The sequence below is a fragment of the Octopus sinensis genome, linkage group LG6, assembly GCF_006345805.1.
Source record: "Octopus sinensis linkage group LG6, ASM634580v1, whole genome shotgun sequence".
NCBI classification, from domain to species: Eukaryota; Metazoa; Mollusca; class Cephalopoda; order Octopoda; family Octopodidae; genus Octopus; species Octopus sinensis.
Genome location: NC_043002.1, coordinates 69,025,261 through 69,045,336, shown reverse-complemented (window position 1 = coordinate 69,045,336; position 20,076 = coordinate 69,025,261). Strand labels below are relative to the sequence as shown.

Genomic DNA, 20,076 nt, shown 5'->3' with positions numbered 1-20,076 from the left:
AACAACTTTTATAAATATTTTGTCGCTTTTATAATGTCAACATTCGATTTTTTAACTTAACAAGAAGAATGTTTAATTGAAACGTTTTAACACAAGTTAAGGTGAGAAAGTTGAAGGAGGAGGGTTGTTGACGTCATTTCCGGTTGGAGCTCTCGTCTCTAAACTTTACACGAGATCTCGAAAATGGCGTCTGATCAATTAAATCGAAGGAAAGTCAAGTTTGTTATTGTTGATTCGGGAGCTTTTATCAAGAATGCTCCTATAGACGTAAGTCATTCCGTTTTGATACTTCATGAAATTACGCCGTAAAATGTTTAAAGGTTCTTTTCCACATGTAAAATAACTATTGCTGATTGATTTGCTCCACGTGCATTTTCCTAGCATACCACGAATGAATTGAAAAGCATGTGCTAAAACTTTTAGAATATACTTGAGAAGTTTGTGGCGAACCGTTTGATTAAAACATTACTTTCATTTCGTAATGTAAGGGGTCGAAACGTCTTATTCAGATAACTTAAAAGGATTATTAAACGCATCAGATAATTACTATATAAATGAAATTGTTTACCAAGAACAGCTGTACGTGGTTATTTGTTAATCTGTAAAATGCCTTTGTCACTAACCCTTATTCGCTGATAAAATTATGAGTAGATGAATGGATCCATAAGAGTGGAGTGAACTACGAATGGGTATCATAAAGCAAAATTGGCATTGCAGGTGAATTTAAAAGAGAGTTTGTAAAATAGATGGTGTACATCAATGTTCTGCATTCATCATTTTCACATTTAATCTTTCTCCTCATCCCATTACAAATATGTCTGTGCTCCCTTTTTTTAGTTGAAAGTTTGGTTTATAACTTAAATGGGGTTTTGTAATGTTTAACACTTTATTTCTCTGAGTAATAAAATTGACGTTACTCCTTACTACCCAAGTTTTAAAACATGTTTATGAAGCCCCTCCGTAAAACAAGAGCTAAATGCAAAATCTTTGTCTTACAAACCATTTATACGTTAGTTCTATATAAAACCTATATACCAGAAAAGAACATTAACTATTTGAAATCGATACACAAGGCTTTCAGATGAGCATATCACATATCTAGACATAAGCACCGATGGAGGCTGTAGTGCACATCCTTAGAAATAATAAAAATAATGACTATCACAGTACACGAATACATGAACTGCTATTTGAAAGACAGTAATTATTGACGTCAAAAATGATTCATTTTTAATTCTAGGCCTGTAGGTATGCTATTAAGTGTACAATTAAACACTGACTAAAGGCAACTAAACATAACCATTTCCACTGAATCCTAGCAACTGGGAAGTTAAACGGCACTACTTAAATACAGAGATCCCGATGCATCTACATAACGATGTTTTTACAGTACATACTGGTTAGGGTTGTGTAAAGGCGTCGGGACCTCTGTATTTAAGTAGTACCAGTTAAACTAAGCAGTGGACAGATGGCGTACACTAAAATATAGTATATTCCCATGGTAGGATCACTATATACTTACTTGGCCTGCTTGAAATAACGCCTCCTATCTTTAAAAAGGGGACACTTTGATTAGTTTGAAATTCACTATCATCACCATCGTTTTAATGTCCACTTTTCGTTGTTTGCATGGATAGATGGGATTTATTGAGACAGATTTTCTACAACTGCAAGCTCTTCCTGTCGCCAACCCACACTTGTTTTCAAGCAAGGTGATATTTTCACATGACTAAGCGTGTTCTTGCAAAGCATTGGAATTGAATGACTGCCATTTACAACTATCACCTGATGTCAAGGCAAGGAGATTCAAACACACACACACACTCTTACATGCACAATGGGCTTCTTTCAGTTTCTGTTTATCAAATCTACTCACAAGGTTTTGATTAGCTTGGTATTATAGAAGAAAATACTTGCCCGAGGTGACACACCTGCATCTGTGTATAAAGAAAGATGAGATGGTCATGGCTAGAATACCTGTATGATCAGGTTTGACATATAACTAAACCACAATGTATGAATAATATTCTGGGTCAAGTTTCCTGGATAACTTCTTCCCATCAGTTACAGAAACTTTGATAAGGGTTATGGGTCCGTCCTTTTTCTTTTGACAGCCCTTGATCATTATCAAAACAAAAATCTCTTGTAAAATTCAACTGTGGTGGAGCTAATTATTATAGCAGTTATTTAAACCTATGTTAACTATACAAGCTTGATTTTGATGTATTGTGCACCATGTAACCCTTTAGTATTTATTTAAACCAGCTATCTCCGGTCTAAATATTCTGCTTTTATGCCATATAAAAGCGTATTAAACACAAACTGAAAGTTGAAATAAAAAATTTACAAAATTGCTCTTATGTTTTGCAGTTAAGCTAACTTTCCAATGTTTCTCTTTCTCAGTAACACACTAAATATTGTGCAGGCTTTTGTTTCAAATGTTAGTGATCTATAAAGATATCTTACATAATCACAACTTTCCAACCCTTCAAACTGCATATTAACAATGCAAATCTCTCAAAAGAAAGATATAATGAAAATAGGCCGATGCCAGCGCCGCCTTGACTGGCTTCCGTGCCAGTGGCACGTAAAAAGCACCAATCTGGTCGTGGCCATTGCCAGCCTTGCCTGGCACGTAAAAAGCACCCACTACACTCACGGAGTGGTTGGCGTTAGGAAGGGCATCCATCTGTAGAAACACTGCCAGATCAGACTGGAGCCTGGTGCAGCCTTCTGGCTTCCCAGATCCCCGGTCGAACCGTCCAACCCATGTTAGCATGGAGAACAGACGTTAAACAATGATGATGATGACTTCAGCTGATTTCAAATTACTGCAATTAGTTGTTTCACTTTATCATCAAGCTATTGTGGAGAATGGGGCATAATGAGTCATTTGTCAGATTTTTATCATTTTCTCCCAACTTCAAACCAGGAAGTATGATGTAGTAGCCATTATGAATCGCTCATCCCTCATGCTCATATAAATGTTGTATTCTTCCTGGTCACTCCTTTTAAAGTTCCTCATCAAACAAAACTTTGCAGTGCTGCAAGAAGTACTGCAGATATGGATTTTTTGTACTAGAGCAATGTTCAGAGTATCTTCTTTGCTTGTGTTCTATTGAATAAAGAAATATCCTTGGAAATTTTGAATTTCAAAAGTGGGGCATAAAGGGTCACTTGTCAGTTTGAGGGGTGAACATAGTGGATCACTTAAGATACACCACATAGGTTTCTATAAGTAGAACAAAAGAAGTCTTCCACACTCCACATATATGTTCTAGTGTCTGAAAATGTTTTAGCAGCATTGTTTCATGTTGTTATTGATTTTTACACAGAATCAAGAGTAAGGTGATTACATTGTTATTCCATGAGGAAAAAAAGAAGTAAAAATGCACCAAAGAAGCAACAAAAGTGTAAGAGAGAAAAAGGAGAGTTACTTGCTCCAAAAATGGAAGAAAACAAGTAGTACAGTGTGTAACAGTAGTGGTGGTGACCGTGATAGTACAGCTGATTCAGAGGAAGAGGATACCAAGTGCTATACATCTGCAAGAGATTCTGAATCAAATACAAATGCAGGAAGACTGATGTTTGGCTGCTGTGTGACCTTTGTGATGATTATGGTTGCTCTAAGTGTATTCCAAGGGGAACAGATGTTAACCAAGAGTGCTTCTGTGAGAAGTGTACAGCTTAATCTGGATTCCATGTGCTGAATGCATAACTTTATCATGAGCAATATAATTTTCAAAGTGACTGTTTTGTAAACATGGTTGTTGTCTTTTTATATTTGGATGACGATTGAGTCTATTTAACTTCAGATTACTCTCATGTTTCTTTATTGATTGTTTTCAACAATTTGTTAAACTTTAATCCAAATACTGCTCTGCATTCTGCTCCAGATTTTTATGATTATGTATATATGAAATAAGCATCTGGCAGTGTCAGCTATAACCTAGTCACCCGTATAGTCAACCAGGTGATACACGAAGGAGTCATACCCAATGACTGGTGTAGCAGCATACTAGTCAACTGCTACAAAGGTAAAGGTGATGCCCTAGATACAAATAATTACAGAGGTATCAAGCTGTTGGATCAGGTAATGAAGGTTACGGAGAGGGTCATAGCCCAACTAATTAGAGAGAGAGTTAGTTTAGATGAGATGCAGTTTGGGTTCGTGCCAGGGAAAAGTACCACTGATGCTATATTCCTGGTAAGACAGCTGCAGGAGAAATACCTAGCCAAAGATAAGCCCCTGTACCTGGCTTTTGTTGACATGGAGAAAGCCTTTGATAGGGTCCCCCGATCCCTTATCTGGTGGTCAATGAGGAAACTAGGGATAGATGAATGGCTGGTGAGGGCTGTGCAAGCCATGTACAGAGATGCCGTAAGTAAGGTTAGAGTTGGCAACATGTACACAGAAGAATTCAAAGTAGAGGTTGGGGTCCACCAGGGTTCAGTACTCATCCCCCTCCTATTTATCATAGTCTCCAAGCAATTACGGAGGAATTCAAGACAGGTTGTCCCTGGGAGCTCCTCTATGCTGACGACCTTGCTCTAATTGCTGAGTCACTATCAGAACTGGAGGAGAAGTTCCAGGTGTGGAAGGAGGGTTTAGAATCGAGGGGCCTTAGAGTCAACCTAGCTAAAACCAAAGTACTAATAAGTAGGAAGGTAGACAATCCACAAATGTCTTCAGGAAGATGGCCCTGCTCGATCTGTAGAAAAGGTGTAGGTAGAAACTCTATAAGATGTACCCAGTGTAAGCTATGGACACATAAGAGGTGCAGCAATGTCAAAGGTAGGCTAACTGGGAAGATAGTTTTTGTATGTGGCAGATGCTCGGGAGCATTGACTTCCGAAAATCTGCAGAAAACAACTTCCGTCACTTTCCAGGGGGAAAAACTAGAAGTAGTTGATAGCTTCCGTTATCTAGGTGACCAAGTCAGTAGTGGGGGTGGGTGCACTGAAAGTGTAACTGCTAGAATAAGAATAGCCTGGGCAAAGTTTAGGGAGCTCTTACCTCTGCTGGTGACTAAAGGCCTCTCACTCAGAGTAAAAGGCAGACTGTATGATGCATGTGTACAAACAGCCATGCTACATGGCAGTGAAACATGGGCCGTGACTGCTGAGGACATGCGTAAGCTCGTGAGGAATGAAGCCAGTATGCTCCGATGGATGTGTAATGTCAGTGTACTTACTCGACAGAGCGTTAGTACCTTGAGAGAAATGTTGTACCTAAGAAGCATCAGTTGTGGTGTGCAAGAGAGACGATTGCGCTGGTATGGTCATGTGGCGAGAATGGATGAAGATAGGTGTGTGAGAAAGTGCCAATCCCTAGCAGTTGAGGGAACCCGTAGAAGAGGTAGACCCAGGAAAACCTGGGACGAGGTGGTGAAGCACAAGCTTCGAACTTTAGGCCTCACTGAGGAAATGACCAGTGACCGAGACCTTTGGAAATATGCTGTACGTGAGAAGACCAGGCAGGACAAGTGAGCCCAGCCCACTTATGCATGCCTTTCCTTCCTTGGACACAAAGACCTGTTAAGGCAAGCGAAGTTGATATAGAACCTCATCCGACGACAGGCACTCATGCCAACCCCCTTTGCTTGTGAAGACATGTTGGGGCAAGCGAAATCGAATTGAACCAGCCAGGATCCCTGGTCTGGTGGTACGTAAAAAGCACTATCCGACTTGTGGCCGATGCCAGCGCCACCTTGACTGGCTTCCATGCCGGTGGCACGTAAAATACACCAATCCGACCGTGGCCGTTGCCAGCCTCGCCTGGCACCTGTGCAGGTGGCACGTAAAAAGCACCCACTACACTCACGGAGTGGTTGGCGTTAGGAAGGGCATCCAGCTGTAGAAACATTGCCAGATAAGACTGGAGCCTGGTGCAGCCTTCTGGCTTCCCAGATCCCCGGTCGAACCGTCCAACCCATGCTAGCATGGAGAACGGATGTTGAACGATGATGATGAAGCATTCAAAATTGTCTCCCAATCCATCAGATGTGCTTATCAGAATCATAATGTAGTTTTTGTGATGGTAAATTAGTGTTCATTGTTACACGTTTTTCATTTGATATTCAAAATTTTGGAAAAATTGACGCATTCTGCCCCATCCCACTGTAATATTTTAACTGAAATGCAGTTTTGATTCATTTTCATAAAAGTGAATTGATAAAACTTGTGTTATAATATTAAAGCTATTTGTAGCTTTAATAACATTAAAAATTGCCATATATAGCTTTATTTTTATGGCAAATCATTCAAAGGTTTCCTACTTAAAGTGTATTCAACAAAAACCAAAAGAGCAGCAACATTTGACAAGGAGTGGCTGTGTTGTAAGTAGCTTGCTTACCAACCACATGGTTCCGGGTTCAGTCCCACTGCGTGGCACCTTGGGCAAGTGTCTTCTACTATAGCCTTGGGCCGACCAAAGCCTTGTGAGTGGATTTGGTAGACGGAAACTGAAAGAAGCCCGTCGTGTGTATGTGTTTGTGTGTGTGTGTGTGTGTGTGTGTCCCCAACATTGCTTGACAACTGATGCTAGTGTGTTTACGTCCCCGTAACTTAGCAGTTCGGCAAAAGAGGCCGGTAGAATAAGTACTAGGCTTACAAAGAATAAGTCCTGGGGTCGATTTGCTCAACTAAAAAGTGGTGCTCCAGCATGGCCACAGTCAAATGACTGAAACGAGTAAAGAGTAAAAGAGAGAGCCTGAAATGCAGAATGGGTTGTTCAAATCACTTTTGGTTGTTTTTCAAATTGATCTCTTGTTGGTAAGTTGCTTAGTTACAAAAGCGATTGTCATTTCATTGTAAAATCATGTTTCAATTTTCTTTGTACCATTTTTAAGGTCTTCATATGTTAAACAGTGAAATATGGTAAACCATGTCTTTAAAATTTATGGATTAGGACAATATACATGGTCTGATCAATAAGTATGTGGACTGTATGTTGCCATAGTAACAAAACTAAAGCATGCAGAATGAAGCCACTTGACACAGATTGACCTTGAACTCTGCTGTGCATGCACACTGTTTTAACGTTTTAGCTAACTTCTGCTTGGAAGGAACATGTGTAGCATGTGATCATCACATTGACCATGACAGAGAATTTGCATCAAATTTTACCAAAAGCTTGGCAATACCTGCTCTGAGGCCTGTGCAGAGTTGCAGTAAGTGTATGGAAAGGAGTGAATGAGCTACGCACAAGTGTACAATGGCTGAAAAAATGTCATTAGTGACAAACGTTCTGGGAGACCTGCAATCAGCAGTAGTGAGAAAAACATCACAGATGTGCATGTAACTGTGAGGGGAAATCGTCGAATCACCATCTGTGAGTTATCAGAGGATGTGCAGTTTAGTTACTGTTCAGTCCATTATCATTGAAGATTTGGGTATGAGACATGTGTCTGCCAAGTTTGTGCCAAAACTGCTTTCAGCTGGCCAAAATGACACTTGGTTGGGTTTCAGTTGTAGAAGATCTCCTTGATTGTGTTGAGAACGATGAAAACTTTTTCAAAACAGTAATAACAGGTGATGAACCGTGGGTCTATGGCTATGACCCCAAAACAAAGGCTCAGTCTTCGCAGTGAAAGACCCCAACCTCTCCTAGATCGAAGAAAGCACAAATCAATGTGAACTGTTGACTGTTTACTTCGACTACAAGAGGATTGTTCATCATGAGTATGCTCCACCTGGTCAGACCAATAAACAAGAAGTACTACCATGATGCTTTGTGGCGTTTGTGGGATGCTATTCATCGGAAAAGGCCACAATTGCATGCATCCAGTGAGTAGCAACTACACCATGACAACGCAGCAGTTTTTGGTTAGGCATAGCATTCCCCAGGTCCAACAGCCACCACATTACCCAGATCTTTCCCCTTGTGACTTTTTCCTCTTTCCAAATATCAAAGTGAATGCAATGAGGCAGCTGCTGATTATCCCAGAGTTCCAGGAACACTTATTTCAATGGAAACAGTGCTGGATCAAGTGTGTGACTTCTGAAGAGGACTACTTTGAAGGAGATTAAATGCCAAATTGATACATGTTGTAGTTCTGTTTTTATAAAACCAGTCTGGATAGTTATTGATCAGACCTCATATCTAAACATGTAACCATTCATTTTGTACTGTTTTTGCTCTTTAAACAATTTCATTTCTTTTGCCTTTAAAAGAATTCAGGATTCAAATATTTGTATACTATTTTAATTATTCAGCGCATTGGAGAAAATATTTACACTATCAAAGAAGTTCTTTCTGAAGTTATCGACAAAAACACCAGAGACAGGCTACAAGTTTTGCCTTATGAAGTACTGTTTCGAGAACCAAACAATGAAGCTATTCATAGAGGTATATTAATTTTCATTTGTGTTTATTTTATTTTCCCCTAACTTAGTCTCACATTTTCTTAAATAAAATTTTAGATGTTTACATTTGAGATTTAAAAATTTTTTCATGGATAATTTTATTGCAGCCACTAAACTTTATACATTATAAAAAAAATATTTTGAAAACTTAGGGAGGGACAGATATTTCCACCAATGGTTTTTGTCATTCTGTTCATATTCTAGCTTGTGGGGATGAGAGGTTCAAATACCTGTTGTGTAGTACTTAATTCTGAGCCCCGTACAATACTTATTGAAGATTGTAAGCCTAAAATTTATGAATCAGCTTCTAGGCTTGTATTCATTAATAAATACTGCATAATGCTCTGAAATACTTCATGCAAATATCTACATTTACAAAATTGCCTCCCTCTCTCTCACACACATACATGCGTACAATGTTGCATATTACTATCACCAAAGGTTTGCAATAGTTTGAACTCATCCATTGAACCAATGATCCTGTACTTTAACTCCTTGATCACTATATTCTATGAAACTTTAGCCAAAAACTTGTGTTTTCTTCAAGCATTTTCTTTTTTTTTTTTTTTTTTTTTTTTTTTTCTAACTTCTTCCACAATATATATATTTCCAGTCACTGAATTTTCTAAGAAAACTGGTGATTACCGGGGTTTATCTGCTGTAGATCTTCGTCTCATTGCTTTAACCTACCAATTAGAAAAGGAGCAAAATGGTGATGCTCATATAAAAACAGAGCCAACAAGAAAGGTATTTTTTTTTTTATCGAATTTATAAATGCGTGTGTTAGTCTAGAGCAGCACTTCTTAAACTATGGGCCTCAACCTCAAATGGGGTCGCGAAAATTGAATTCATACTCTTGAATTTCAGCTTGTATGTTATTTCACAAATGCATATTTAATACCTGGGGTCACGAAAAATCTCGTGATGAAAAATGGGGTCATGAATGAAAGGTTTAAGAAGCACTGGTCTAGAATTATTGGAAATTTGAGTGTTTGCTTGAATATCAACACAGTAAAGTTCAAGCACCACTATATTCATGTTGTAAAAGACTTAGTTGGAACTCACCAATAAATACTCTGTGCAAACAAAGTGTACACAAGGTGTACTGTGGTGATTCTAGAAGACTGACACAGAGGTTGGCCTCCAGTTGGTTTTGATGTACATGACTAGTGAGCAGCAAGGGAAGAAATACTAGATAGCTCTAATATTTAAGTTTCATAATTGGTGCTAGAGGGGATTCATGAAACTTTATTAATAAGAGTAAGAAAGGGAAGAGAAATTCAGGGATTTTCTCAGTTTGTAACAAAAGATTTCTGTCTTCTGGCAAATGGCAAGCTATATGAAACAGTGTCTTCAAGATACAAACTTATTGTGAATTCTTTAATTCTCCCCACTCCTAAAACATTCCATCAATAGTTCACTGAGGTTCTAGTGGGTTTTTTTTTTTGTTTTGCTTCCTACAATGTTCTACCTATTTCTACCTATTTCTTGCTCTATATATCATATTTTTGTTTAATCCTATATGCAGACTTTCTTTACAAAAAATTAAATTCCTTTCTATTGCATGCATTCTTGTCAAATATTAGTTACAAATTCCTCATATTCTCTTTTGAGCCATTATGTGAAGACAAGGTTCTCAATGTTATTCCAGCAAGCACAACAAATATTGGTTACTGGATATTATGCTTGATTGTAGCCTGAAGAACTAAGAAGATTGTACAAGGATGCAGAATGAAATTATTTTAATGAGTTCTAAATCTAATCACTTCAAGGTCAAAGCACCTTTAGAGCCAAGATGTCATTGTCTTACCACCTCAGAACTTATTGAATCTGAATGGTCCTTCATAAAATTACTAAAGTATAATAATAACTTTCATTTTTGCTACTAGGCCAGTTTACCTTCTCTCTTCATCTGTTTCACCTATAGTAATACGAGTGAAAGTATATTTCATGAAAAGACTATTAAACACTTTAGACTATACAATAGTTTTGTTTTCTTTTTTGTTTCAAGACCAACTGGATCAATGCAAGAAACCCACTCGGAAAAGTAACTGATATTGCTGGTTTTTATTTAGATACTAAACAGGTATAGTTGTTGTTTTGTTGTTTTCCTTTGATAGTTACCTATGAATTAGCTGAATAAGTCATTCTACAATAAAATATTCTCTATTTTAATACTAACCACTGTACTCTGAAGTAAATGTGAGCTTTCTTTCCCAGCATTGGATGTTATGTCATGTCTACCTTATAATAGTTTGGTTGGTTAATCTTGCAATCTGTATCCAAATCCTGAATTTTGTAACCAGATGTTTATAAAAATTGATGAAAAGGAAATTTCTCATTTTCTTGGAATGTGTGTGTGTGCACATCCTTGAATGTTTATTTTTGCATGTCTTCACATAAGCAGTGTGTAGGCAGATGGTATTATGATTATGTCCATTAGCTTGTTAGCACAAGTCAGTTATCTGAAAATTGAAAGTCTTGGCTCCACCTTCCATTTCAGGGCTGCAATTCCAAATTTGGTTTAGAGTAAGGCTAAAAATAATTTTTTGCCTTCAGAAGTAATTCTTAACTTCTAACTGCACTGGACTTGAAGTTGTGTTCTCTTTTGCCACTTGGTAGGATGACATGGAAAGTGATCAGCTGAAACCCTTGGGTATTTTCTCAAGCTCCTAAGGGCCAAGATTTTTTTTTTTTTGAGGGACAAAAAGCAGAATTTTAATTCAGAATGCACATAGCCAAACATAGACTTCATGCCATTGCCTCACTTTTTTCCCCATCAATCCTAAAAGGATGAAAAGTAAAGTAAGCCCTGTGTGGAATTTTGAACTCTGAGACATTATCTACCAATTGGATGTCATGTGTGTATATATTTATTTATAAATATATATATATATACACACAACACATACACACACACACACACACACACACACACACACATGTATATATACCCAGGCCTACTCTCCATTTTTTTTAGGAGTGGGTAGCCACAAGACACATGCCAGGCATTCCATTCATTTCCCAGCTCAAAGAGCCCCATCCTATGCTTGGGTCCAGGCATAGAACACAACCCCCAATATTGGAAGCAGGGCCTGACAGCATATGCTGGTCCGTACCCCTTTGAGTAACATCAAATTCACTTATCCATCCACAAACACTCTCCAAGCTTTCCTATCATTTATAAACTCCAATGTATTCAATTTGTCCAACTTATATAAATATAAATAATTTTATTTTATTTTTTGTAGAACCATGAAACAGTAGATAAAGATGAAGAGAAAAATTTGGATGTACTTGAAAAAGATTCAATACAAAATGAAAGATTAGAACAAGGAGATGTGCTTTCTGAAAAAGACATTGAACCAGTTTCCAATGAAGAGGAATCAGATAATGATGAGAATGGAGAAAACAATTATGAAAATGATATAGATGATGGTGAAGATGATGATGATGATGAAGGATGGATTACACCAGAGAACATTGGTTCGCTAAAACAGAAAATTGAGCCTGAGGAAATAGAACCTGTTAATGTAACAGTCGGTTGTTTAACATCAGATTTTGCAATGCAGGTTTGTCAGTTTTGGTTTATGAATCAATACTTTACCTCTTTTAGATTTCTCACTTCTTTTCCTATCCTGATCTAGTTTTCTTTTTCACTATTCTTTCAGAGTGTTTATTTTTGACATACGCCACAATGAGAAATACATTTTTAAGTGCAGGTACAGCTGACTTAAAACTTGTAGCTGTTTGTTTACCCTTGCATAACACTGGTCTGGTCTGTGTGTGGTCAAAATATTCCCACTGCTACCATTCCATTTGTTTTTTATTTTTGGTTAAAATAGGGACAGGCTTAGCTGTGTAGTTAAGAAGTTCACTTCTCAACTACAAGGTTTCAGGTTCAGTCTTTGAGCAAGCATAAACTAAAGCCCCAGGCCAACCAAACCCTTATGATTGGATTTGGTAGACAGCAACTGAAGAAGCCTGCCATATGTGTGTGTGAGATTCTTTGTTTACATATTGTTCAAAACACATGAATAAAGTGTCACCATTATTCAAGCAATGTTCTTTGTTTCCTGTCTGCTGTGCAGAAATTTCTGGCCATGGGGAAATATTACCTTACTTGGAAAACAGTTGTCAACAGGAATGACACCCAACCATAGAAAATCTGCCTCAATTAATTCTTCCTCATCCATGCAATCATAGAAAAGTGGATATTGAAATGATGAGTGGGAGGATGCAGTTAAGGAGCAGAATAGGTCTTCAAAGCCAATTAGGGAATGTAATGAGCCTGTTTGGTGTTATTAGACCTCTTCAGCAAAGCATATTTTACTCATCAAGACTAGAAGTGATCATAATTACTCTTACCAACTGAGTAGAATGTACTTTGATAATAAGATGAAATAAGACCAAAACATAGCATGTATGGATTCCTATAAATGCATGCTGTGTTGCAAAATAACCAAGGTCATCTGCATGAACGTTATACACATACCAAAATAACTACTGTATGGCAAGCTTGCTATAGGGAATAGAACAGTCAATGATCAGAAAAAGTACTGAAGGCTAACCTGGACAAAACTTTAAAAGCCATGGGCATTGACACAAAATTCTGAGAACTGACCCCTATATTACACCTTCATCAGGAAAAGTGCAAAATCTTCATGAGGGACTGGGTATTTTCTCCATAGCCTGCAACATTTAGGCAGGAGAAACTAAATCTGAGTTCTGCATGGCCCCATCAGTCAGCACATCAAATGTATCCAACATGACCATTATTTTCATGCCTCATCAGCCATCTACAGGCACTTAAAATCCAATCATTTGTGTGCATCACCAGCGGATGAACATGCATTTCTAAATTACTTGGTTTAAATATATGTGTAGGTGGACACCATAACAAAGCCAAGATGACAGATTTAAATCTTCCTATTTAGCAAAATTTTCTTTTGTTGAAGTATTGTTTATGATTAGTTTTGTTATAACCTGCTCGACCACTTTGGCTTATACATTCATTCAGCAGTGAGATTATTACATTTATTAGTGCTTCATTTAAGCTCTCCTCTTTCTTTTCTCTCTCTCTTTAATCTATTGAAACTTTACACACTGTTGTATCATGTTATGTTATCAAAGCCTGCTAACTTTTTATACATGGTCATTATAAAGTTCTTGTGCTATTTAATCATTTTATAACTTAAGTTCTGTCTATGGTAGAATTAATCTAAAAGCCTGATGCTACACCTATTGTCACTAGTCAAAAAATACAACTGTTAATCCATCCATCTTCTCCACCAACTGTTGTTAGGATAGATTCCTCAGGCACCTCTTCCATTGGGTCCTGTCTGAAGCAATTTTCCTTGCACTTTCTGCTTGGATTCCCATACTTGACTAACTGAGACTATGGATATTATCCAACCATCTCCTTCTTGGCCTACTTCTAGGTCTCCTGTCAATTGGCTTGGCTCAAAGAATCCATCTTGTGATTCTTTCCTGTGATATTTTCATTGACAAATGCACTGAACTTTTCCATGGATTAATTCTACAGTACATAAAACTAAATTATAATTGCAACAAAAGGCCTCTCTCTCTCACAGTGAAAAGTAACCACTACGCCATATGCCCAAGGGCATATGGCGTAGTGGTTTCCCCAAGACACCTAAAGAAAACTGAGTGGGTATATCAGCCGAAACATTGTGTTAACAACAAAAAAGATGAGGACAGTCGAATGTAAATAATGTACATAATTCCTCATCTCTTAAATATAGAACTGTAAAATAAGTACCAGTTGAGTACTGGGGTCACTGTAATTGATGTATCCCCTCCCCTGAAATTGCTGGCCTTGTGTCAAAATTTAGAATCAATATTTATCAATTTCGTGTATTTGTTTTTTCTGTTCTCAAAATATTTTATTCTCACCAATAATGCCTATCACCTTTTCCTCAGTTTATTTTGTATACTTTTAGTCATTGAATTGTTACCATGTGTGGTTCTATGGGATTGGTTCTCATTTCTTTCATTCCTGAATATTGTTTGCCATTTTCACTTACCTCCATGAATGCTTCTTTTATTACTGCCCATTAACTGGTTTGACCCAGTTATAACTATTTCAATATCCTGTTTCAGAATTTCCCTTGTATATAAACCAGTTATAGTGTGTCATTTATTTAAAAATTCAACTTTTTTTTTTCCGGGTATGGCTGTTGTTAAGAAGCTCACTTTGCAACCAAATAGTTTCAAGTTCAATCCCACTGCACAACACCTTGGGCAAGTGTCTTCTACTATAGCCCAGGGCTGACCAAAACCTTTGAGTAAATTTGGTAGTCAGAAGCTGAAAGAAATAAGGCGACAAGCTGGCAGAAGTGTTAGTACACCAGGCAAAATGCTTAGTGGTATTCCGTCTGCTGTTACGTTGTATGTTCAAATTCCGCCGAGGTCGACTTTGCCTTTCATCCTTTTGGGGTCGATAAATTAAGTACCAGTTACACACTGGGGTTGATCTAATTGACTTAATCCCTTTGTCTGTCCTTGTTTGTCCCCTCTATGTTTAGCCCGCAAGGGGCTAAACATAGAGGTAATAAAGAAATAAGAAACTGAAAGAAGCTTGTCATTGTGTGTGTGTGTGTCTCGTCCTGACATGACTCAATAGTTGTAAACAAGCATCGTCATCATGCAAGTGATTTCATTCATTTCCAATCTTCCATGGAAGTATGTCCAGCCATTGGAACCTGTTTCCGGCCTTGCTTTGAAACAGATACGGGTTGTCAATAGGAGGGACATCTGACTCATATTATCACGAAGAAGTGGGTGTTAAAATGGTGATGGTAATGATGTTTAACAGACTCTGGTGGGAAAAAGCTACCAATTATTATGTAATTAAGTTTACTGATGTATCCGGGTTAAGTAATGTAAATTATTTCTACTCTAGTCACAAGGCCTTGGAAATTTGGTGGGGGCGGGGGGCTAGTTGATTACATCAACCCCAGTGCATAACTGGTACTTATTTTATTGACACCAAGAGGGATAAAAGGCCAAGTCGACCTCAGTAGAATTTGGACTCAGAACATAACAGCAGATGTAATACCGCTAAGCATTTTACCTGGCATGCTAACAAATTCTGCTAGCTTTAAGTAATATTAATAACGTATAGTTTAAATCCTTTCTTGTGTACCTTTAAGATTTTATTTTATTTTAATTTTCAGAATGTCCTTATTCAAATGGGTTTGAATGTTCTGTCAGTCGATGGTCTTCTCATCAAACAAGCAAAAAGTTATGTACTCAGGTGTTCAGCTTGTATGAAGTAAGTTTTTCAGTTAAATAAATGATGAAAGAAAGCATTTATAAAACATGCTTATATTGCCTTTATTATTTTGGGTATCATAGAAGTGGGTTCTTATTAAATGTATGATTTTGTTTCTTAGTTAAAGATAAATCACTTTATTTATGTCCTTGAAGGCAGGCATGTGAAATGGTCTTATTTCCTTTTGCTGTAAAATTGAGGCCTTGTGCATTTAATCATTATTACACTTCTTTTAGTATGGTTACTAATGATTTATTAAAATATCTTTTGTCCTGGGTATGACTATAGACTGCATCTGATAATAGGGCCTTGGCAGGGGAGTTCCAGGGTTTTCAGCTAAGTTGAACCACCTCTTAGCCACTATTCTTCCCAGGTCTACTCTGACCCAGAGTAGTAGCACTTGTTAGGGCCCCAGCTATGGGTTAACTAGCATGTGTACCAGCCACTTCAAACCTATGCTACATCTGCTCCTATAATCAGCTGTGATTTGGTCAGAGAAACCTCTGCACTGGTCGACAATAAACTGCAAGCTGAGCTAATACAGATCACATTATCCCAAAGTGTGTATGCATGCAACTGGGGGCCACATGTGGAGTTGTATTCCTTCCGAAACTCTGAACATAAACTCTACACCTGCTTTGCAGTTGGGGATATATTGTTATAGTCAGTGTTAAGGGACATCTTTGATCCCTTGAACTTACATGTAATTAATCTCACCATTCCTCACACACACCCACACAACCTTGCAACATAATAGAAAATATATAATCAGACTGGATTTTTAAAAACAGTTTACATCCTTATTCTTTTGTGGCAACAATAAAGCCTTTACAGTAAAGAATGTTCTGTTGTCATTGCATATCCCTTTTTATGCATTCTTCCAAAATTGGTTGTTTGTATGTGATTTGTTGGAGGAAATATTACATATTAGTGGATGCCTTAAAGCTAGACACCTGTAGCTTAAAGTCTGTTATCCTATGTGCTCTGGGTTTGTTGTGTCTGCTGTACAGTATAACACTTAAGTCATTTCATCTAATACATGTTGGATGAAGCATGTGTAGCAGCTACTTCTAACCTATGCTACATCTGCTCCGATAATCAGCTGTGATTTGGTCAGAGAACTCTGCACCGGTTGACAATAAACTGCAAGCTGAAGTAGTGAGGTAGTGTAAAAGTGGTAGACTAAGAAAAATAAAGACAGGCTTGGAGTGATGTCAGATCTAAAAGTATCATACCTCACAGAAGAGATTGTGAAAGACAGCAATGCATGGAAGAATGCTGCATTGTAGACTCATTTCATTCTAGCTTGCAAAATATGAATGATATGTCACCTTTCCCTATCCAGGTTGACTCTGATAGATTAGGCCTATGATTAAATTTGCCCGACTTGTAACAATTTCATCTTTTATTCAGATGTATTGTGTGTAGGGATACATTGTCCAGTGTATCAGCCGGATGTGATTTGAGATTGGTTTGGCTGCTATTGTAAGTCAAACAACAACATAGAGGCTCTCTTGTTGGCTTTTAAAATAGGAATAAGTTACGAAGGTGATGATGGTGGAGGCAGAGAAGAATTACTCAGCATTTATTGCTAAAAGTAATTACACAAGAACTATTTCTTCTTCTGCACAAACTTACTTCTAATCACTATCTTCTTTTCTTCTTGCAGAATCTGTACAGTTCTTACAAAGCTGTTTTGTCCATCATGTGGAAATAAAACATTAAAGAGAATTACTATGACTGTCAAAGATGATGGAAGTATTCAATATCATTTCAGTTCCAGGCGTCTTCTGAACTGCCGTGGACTTAAAGTAAGTTGCACTCTTCACATACTTTTGCATCTGACTGCAAAATGAGATCAAGAAAATCACTTCTTGTCTCTGAAATTTTTTTATGAAATACAGATAATAAAAGTGCTTTGTTTCATTTATGATCTGTGCCATCTTAAACTGTGATCTTTTTCTCTTTTTTATTTTTCTACAACCAAGAATACTTTTTTTATTTATTGTGTTAATATAGTGCCTTTTTTTTTGTTTCTTTTTCCTTTGTTATTCTTTATTCCATTTAATTTGTAAATTTGTATCTTATATCTTTTTCATTATTTTCTACATAATGTTATTAATTTTTTGGTAGTTTTCAAACTTTTTTCTATTCTAGAATGTTGTGAAAGATTTGTCTTCGCAATTAAATATCCTCTTATTAATTCTGAAGTAAAAGTAGGGCCTTTTGCATTATTCGGTCAAAATAATCCGCAGAGAAAAGGTGGTAAGCTGGCAGAAATGTTAGCACACCGGGTGAAATGCTTAGCGGTATTTCGTCTGCCGTTATGTTCTGAGTTCAAATTCCGCTGAGGTTGACTTTGCCTTTCATCCTTTCGGGGTTGATAAATTAAGTACCAGTTACACACTGGGATCGATGTAATCAACTTAATCCCTTGTCTGTCCCCTCTATGTTTAGCCCCTTGTGGGCAATAAAAAAAAATAAAGAGTTCTGTCTTGTTCAGAGACACAAAAAATATCACCACAACATATGATCAACAGACTTTACAGCTATTGTAATCTGTTAACATTTAGTATCTTTTACTTGTTTCAGTCATTAGACTGTGGCTATGTTGGAGCACTGCCTTGAAATTATGCATAATTTACCTATTGATATGTACTATAAACGTAGCTGTAAGCTTCTTGCAGGTGAAATTTGCAATTGATTTTGATTCTGAGAAAAAGATATTTTATTTTATTAATGCTTCTAAAGTCCCTTGCAGAAGGCATGAATGTCCAAAGAAATTGTTACTGACAATGTTGCAGCGAACACCACTCTGGTACTCACTCTATAACCTAATTTCAAAACCTAGTTGGATCGATTTAGTTTGTTGCTTATACCCTTAATAAAAACGAAAACACCAACTTCCCACTTCTCTTTAACACAACTGAGGTTTTTAGGAAATTATAACAGCAAAGAAGACATCAAGACTGGATCATGAATTCAGCTCACTAGATTCTCAACCTTTATAATATTCACAAGAGGTTTTTGTCTTGCAAGTTACCTGGTGACTACACTATTGTTGGTGCCCTATAAAAAGCACCCAGTACACTCTGAAGTGGTTGCCTTTAGTGGTCGAAACCATGCCAAAGCAAACAGCTTGGCACAGCCCTCTAGCTTGCCAGCTGTTGTCAAACCATCCAAATCATTCCAGTATGGAAAGCAGATATTAAATGATGACAATAAAAAAGAATTATCAAAAATATATAAAATTTCATGTAATATCGCAGGAGTGGCTGTGTGGTAATTAGCTTGCTTATCAACCACATGGTTCAGGGTTCAGTCCCACTGCGTGGCACCTTGGGCAAGTGTCTTCTACTATAGCCTTGGGCCGACCAAAGCCTTGTGAGTGCATTTGGTAAACGGAAACTGAAAGAAGCTCATCGTGTGTATATATATATATATATATATATATATATATATATATATGTGTGTGTGTGTGTGTGTGTCCTCCCAACATCACTTGACAACCGATGCTGGTGTGTTTACATCCCCGTCACTTAGCGGTTCGGCAAGAGAGACCGATAGAATAAGTACTAGGCTTACAAAGAATAAGCCCTGGGGTTGATTTGCTCGACTAAAGGCGATACCTTTTAAATCTTAGTATTGATAATTCTAAAACGTAAATATTTCTAACAGGCTTAAATTTGCTAAAAGCTTTTGTAACTTGATTTCTTGCAGTATTCCCTTCCACTGCCCCAAGGTGGCAAACATTCTAACAACCCTATCTTGTTTGAAGACCAGAGGCTCCCACAACAGCGGGCAACTAAGAAAGCTTTGCAGAGACTAAATGTCTTTGATGAAAATTATGTTGTTGGACAATCTCCATTTAGAATCCACGATTTGACTAGTAGAGCTGCACAGCTTGGAATTAAAGGACAGGAGGTTAAACCATGGAACAGAAGAAACCCCAATGAAGGGGTCAGAAAATTTTCCAAAAAGAAAAGATAATTAAATCTTGTTAAATTGTTCTCCTGATTTGTTTTTTGTTTTTTTATTATTGTTTGCTTAAATAAAATAATGATTTAATGATTAGATAATAACTCTTTTTCCAGGTTTGCCTTCCTTCTGTCATACTTTAGCCTTCAATACCTGACATAAATCCATCTTCCCCCTTTTTGAAATGCAGTTTCATTCAATCAAGCAGGGTTTTTTTTCCTTTCCTTTTCTTTGGTTTGCAAATTATTTGGTGACCTCGCTAGTTCCTGTGTGACAAATAAAGCACCCAATACATGTAGTAAAGGGGTTGGCATGGGAAATAGACCCAGATATAGAAACCATGCCAAAGCTAGCACTGGAGCCTGACATGGAACACTGAACCCTGTCAAACCATCCAGTGCATGCCAGTGTTGTAAATGAACATTAAATAACAA

The 20,076-nt window shown here is 37.4% G+C and overlaps 1 protein-coding gene across 1 annotated transcript; it reads left to right on the top strand.

Moving 5' to 3' along the window:
* Positions 1-40: 40 nt before the first annotated feature.
* On the top strand, positions 41-19,674 carry LOC115212904 (RNA-binding protein NOB1). The gene is made up of 8 exons (XM_029781720.2): positions 41-267; positions 8,218-8,350; positions 8,981-9,114; positions 10,379-10,453; positions 11,619-11,939; positions 15,567-15,664; positions 17,334-17,475; positions 19,385-19,674. Exons 1-8 carry the CDS (start codon positions 184-186, stop codon positions 19,652-19,654), a joined length of 1,257 nt encoding a protein of 418 aa, XP_029637580.1. The 5' UTR covers positions 41-183; the 3' UTR covers positions 19,655-19,674.
* Positions 19,675-20,076: the final 402 nt, after the last annotated feature.

What these genes read in the sequence shown, in the direction of transcription:
- LOC115212904 (XM_029781720.2), top strand. Translation starts at nt 184, where the DNA reads ATGGCGTCTGATCAATTAAATCGAAGGAAAGTCAAGTTTGTTATTGTT. An exon ending in AAACAGAGCCAACAAGAAAG is followed by an intron (nt 9,115 to 10,378) that starts GTATTTTTTTTT and finishes TTTTGTTTCAAG; the next exon opens with ACCAACTGGATCAATGCAAG. An exon ending in TTTATTTAGATACTAAACAG is followed by an intron (nt 10,454 to 11,618) that starts GTATAGTTGTTG and finishes TATTTTTTGTAG; the next exon opens with AACCATGAAACAGTAGATAA.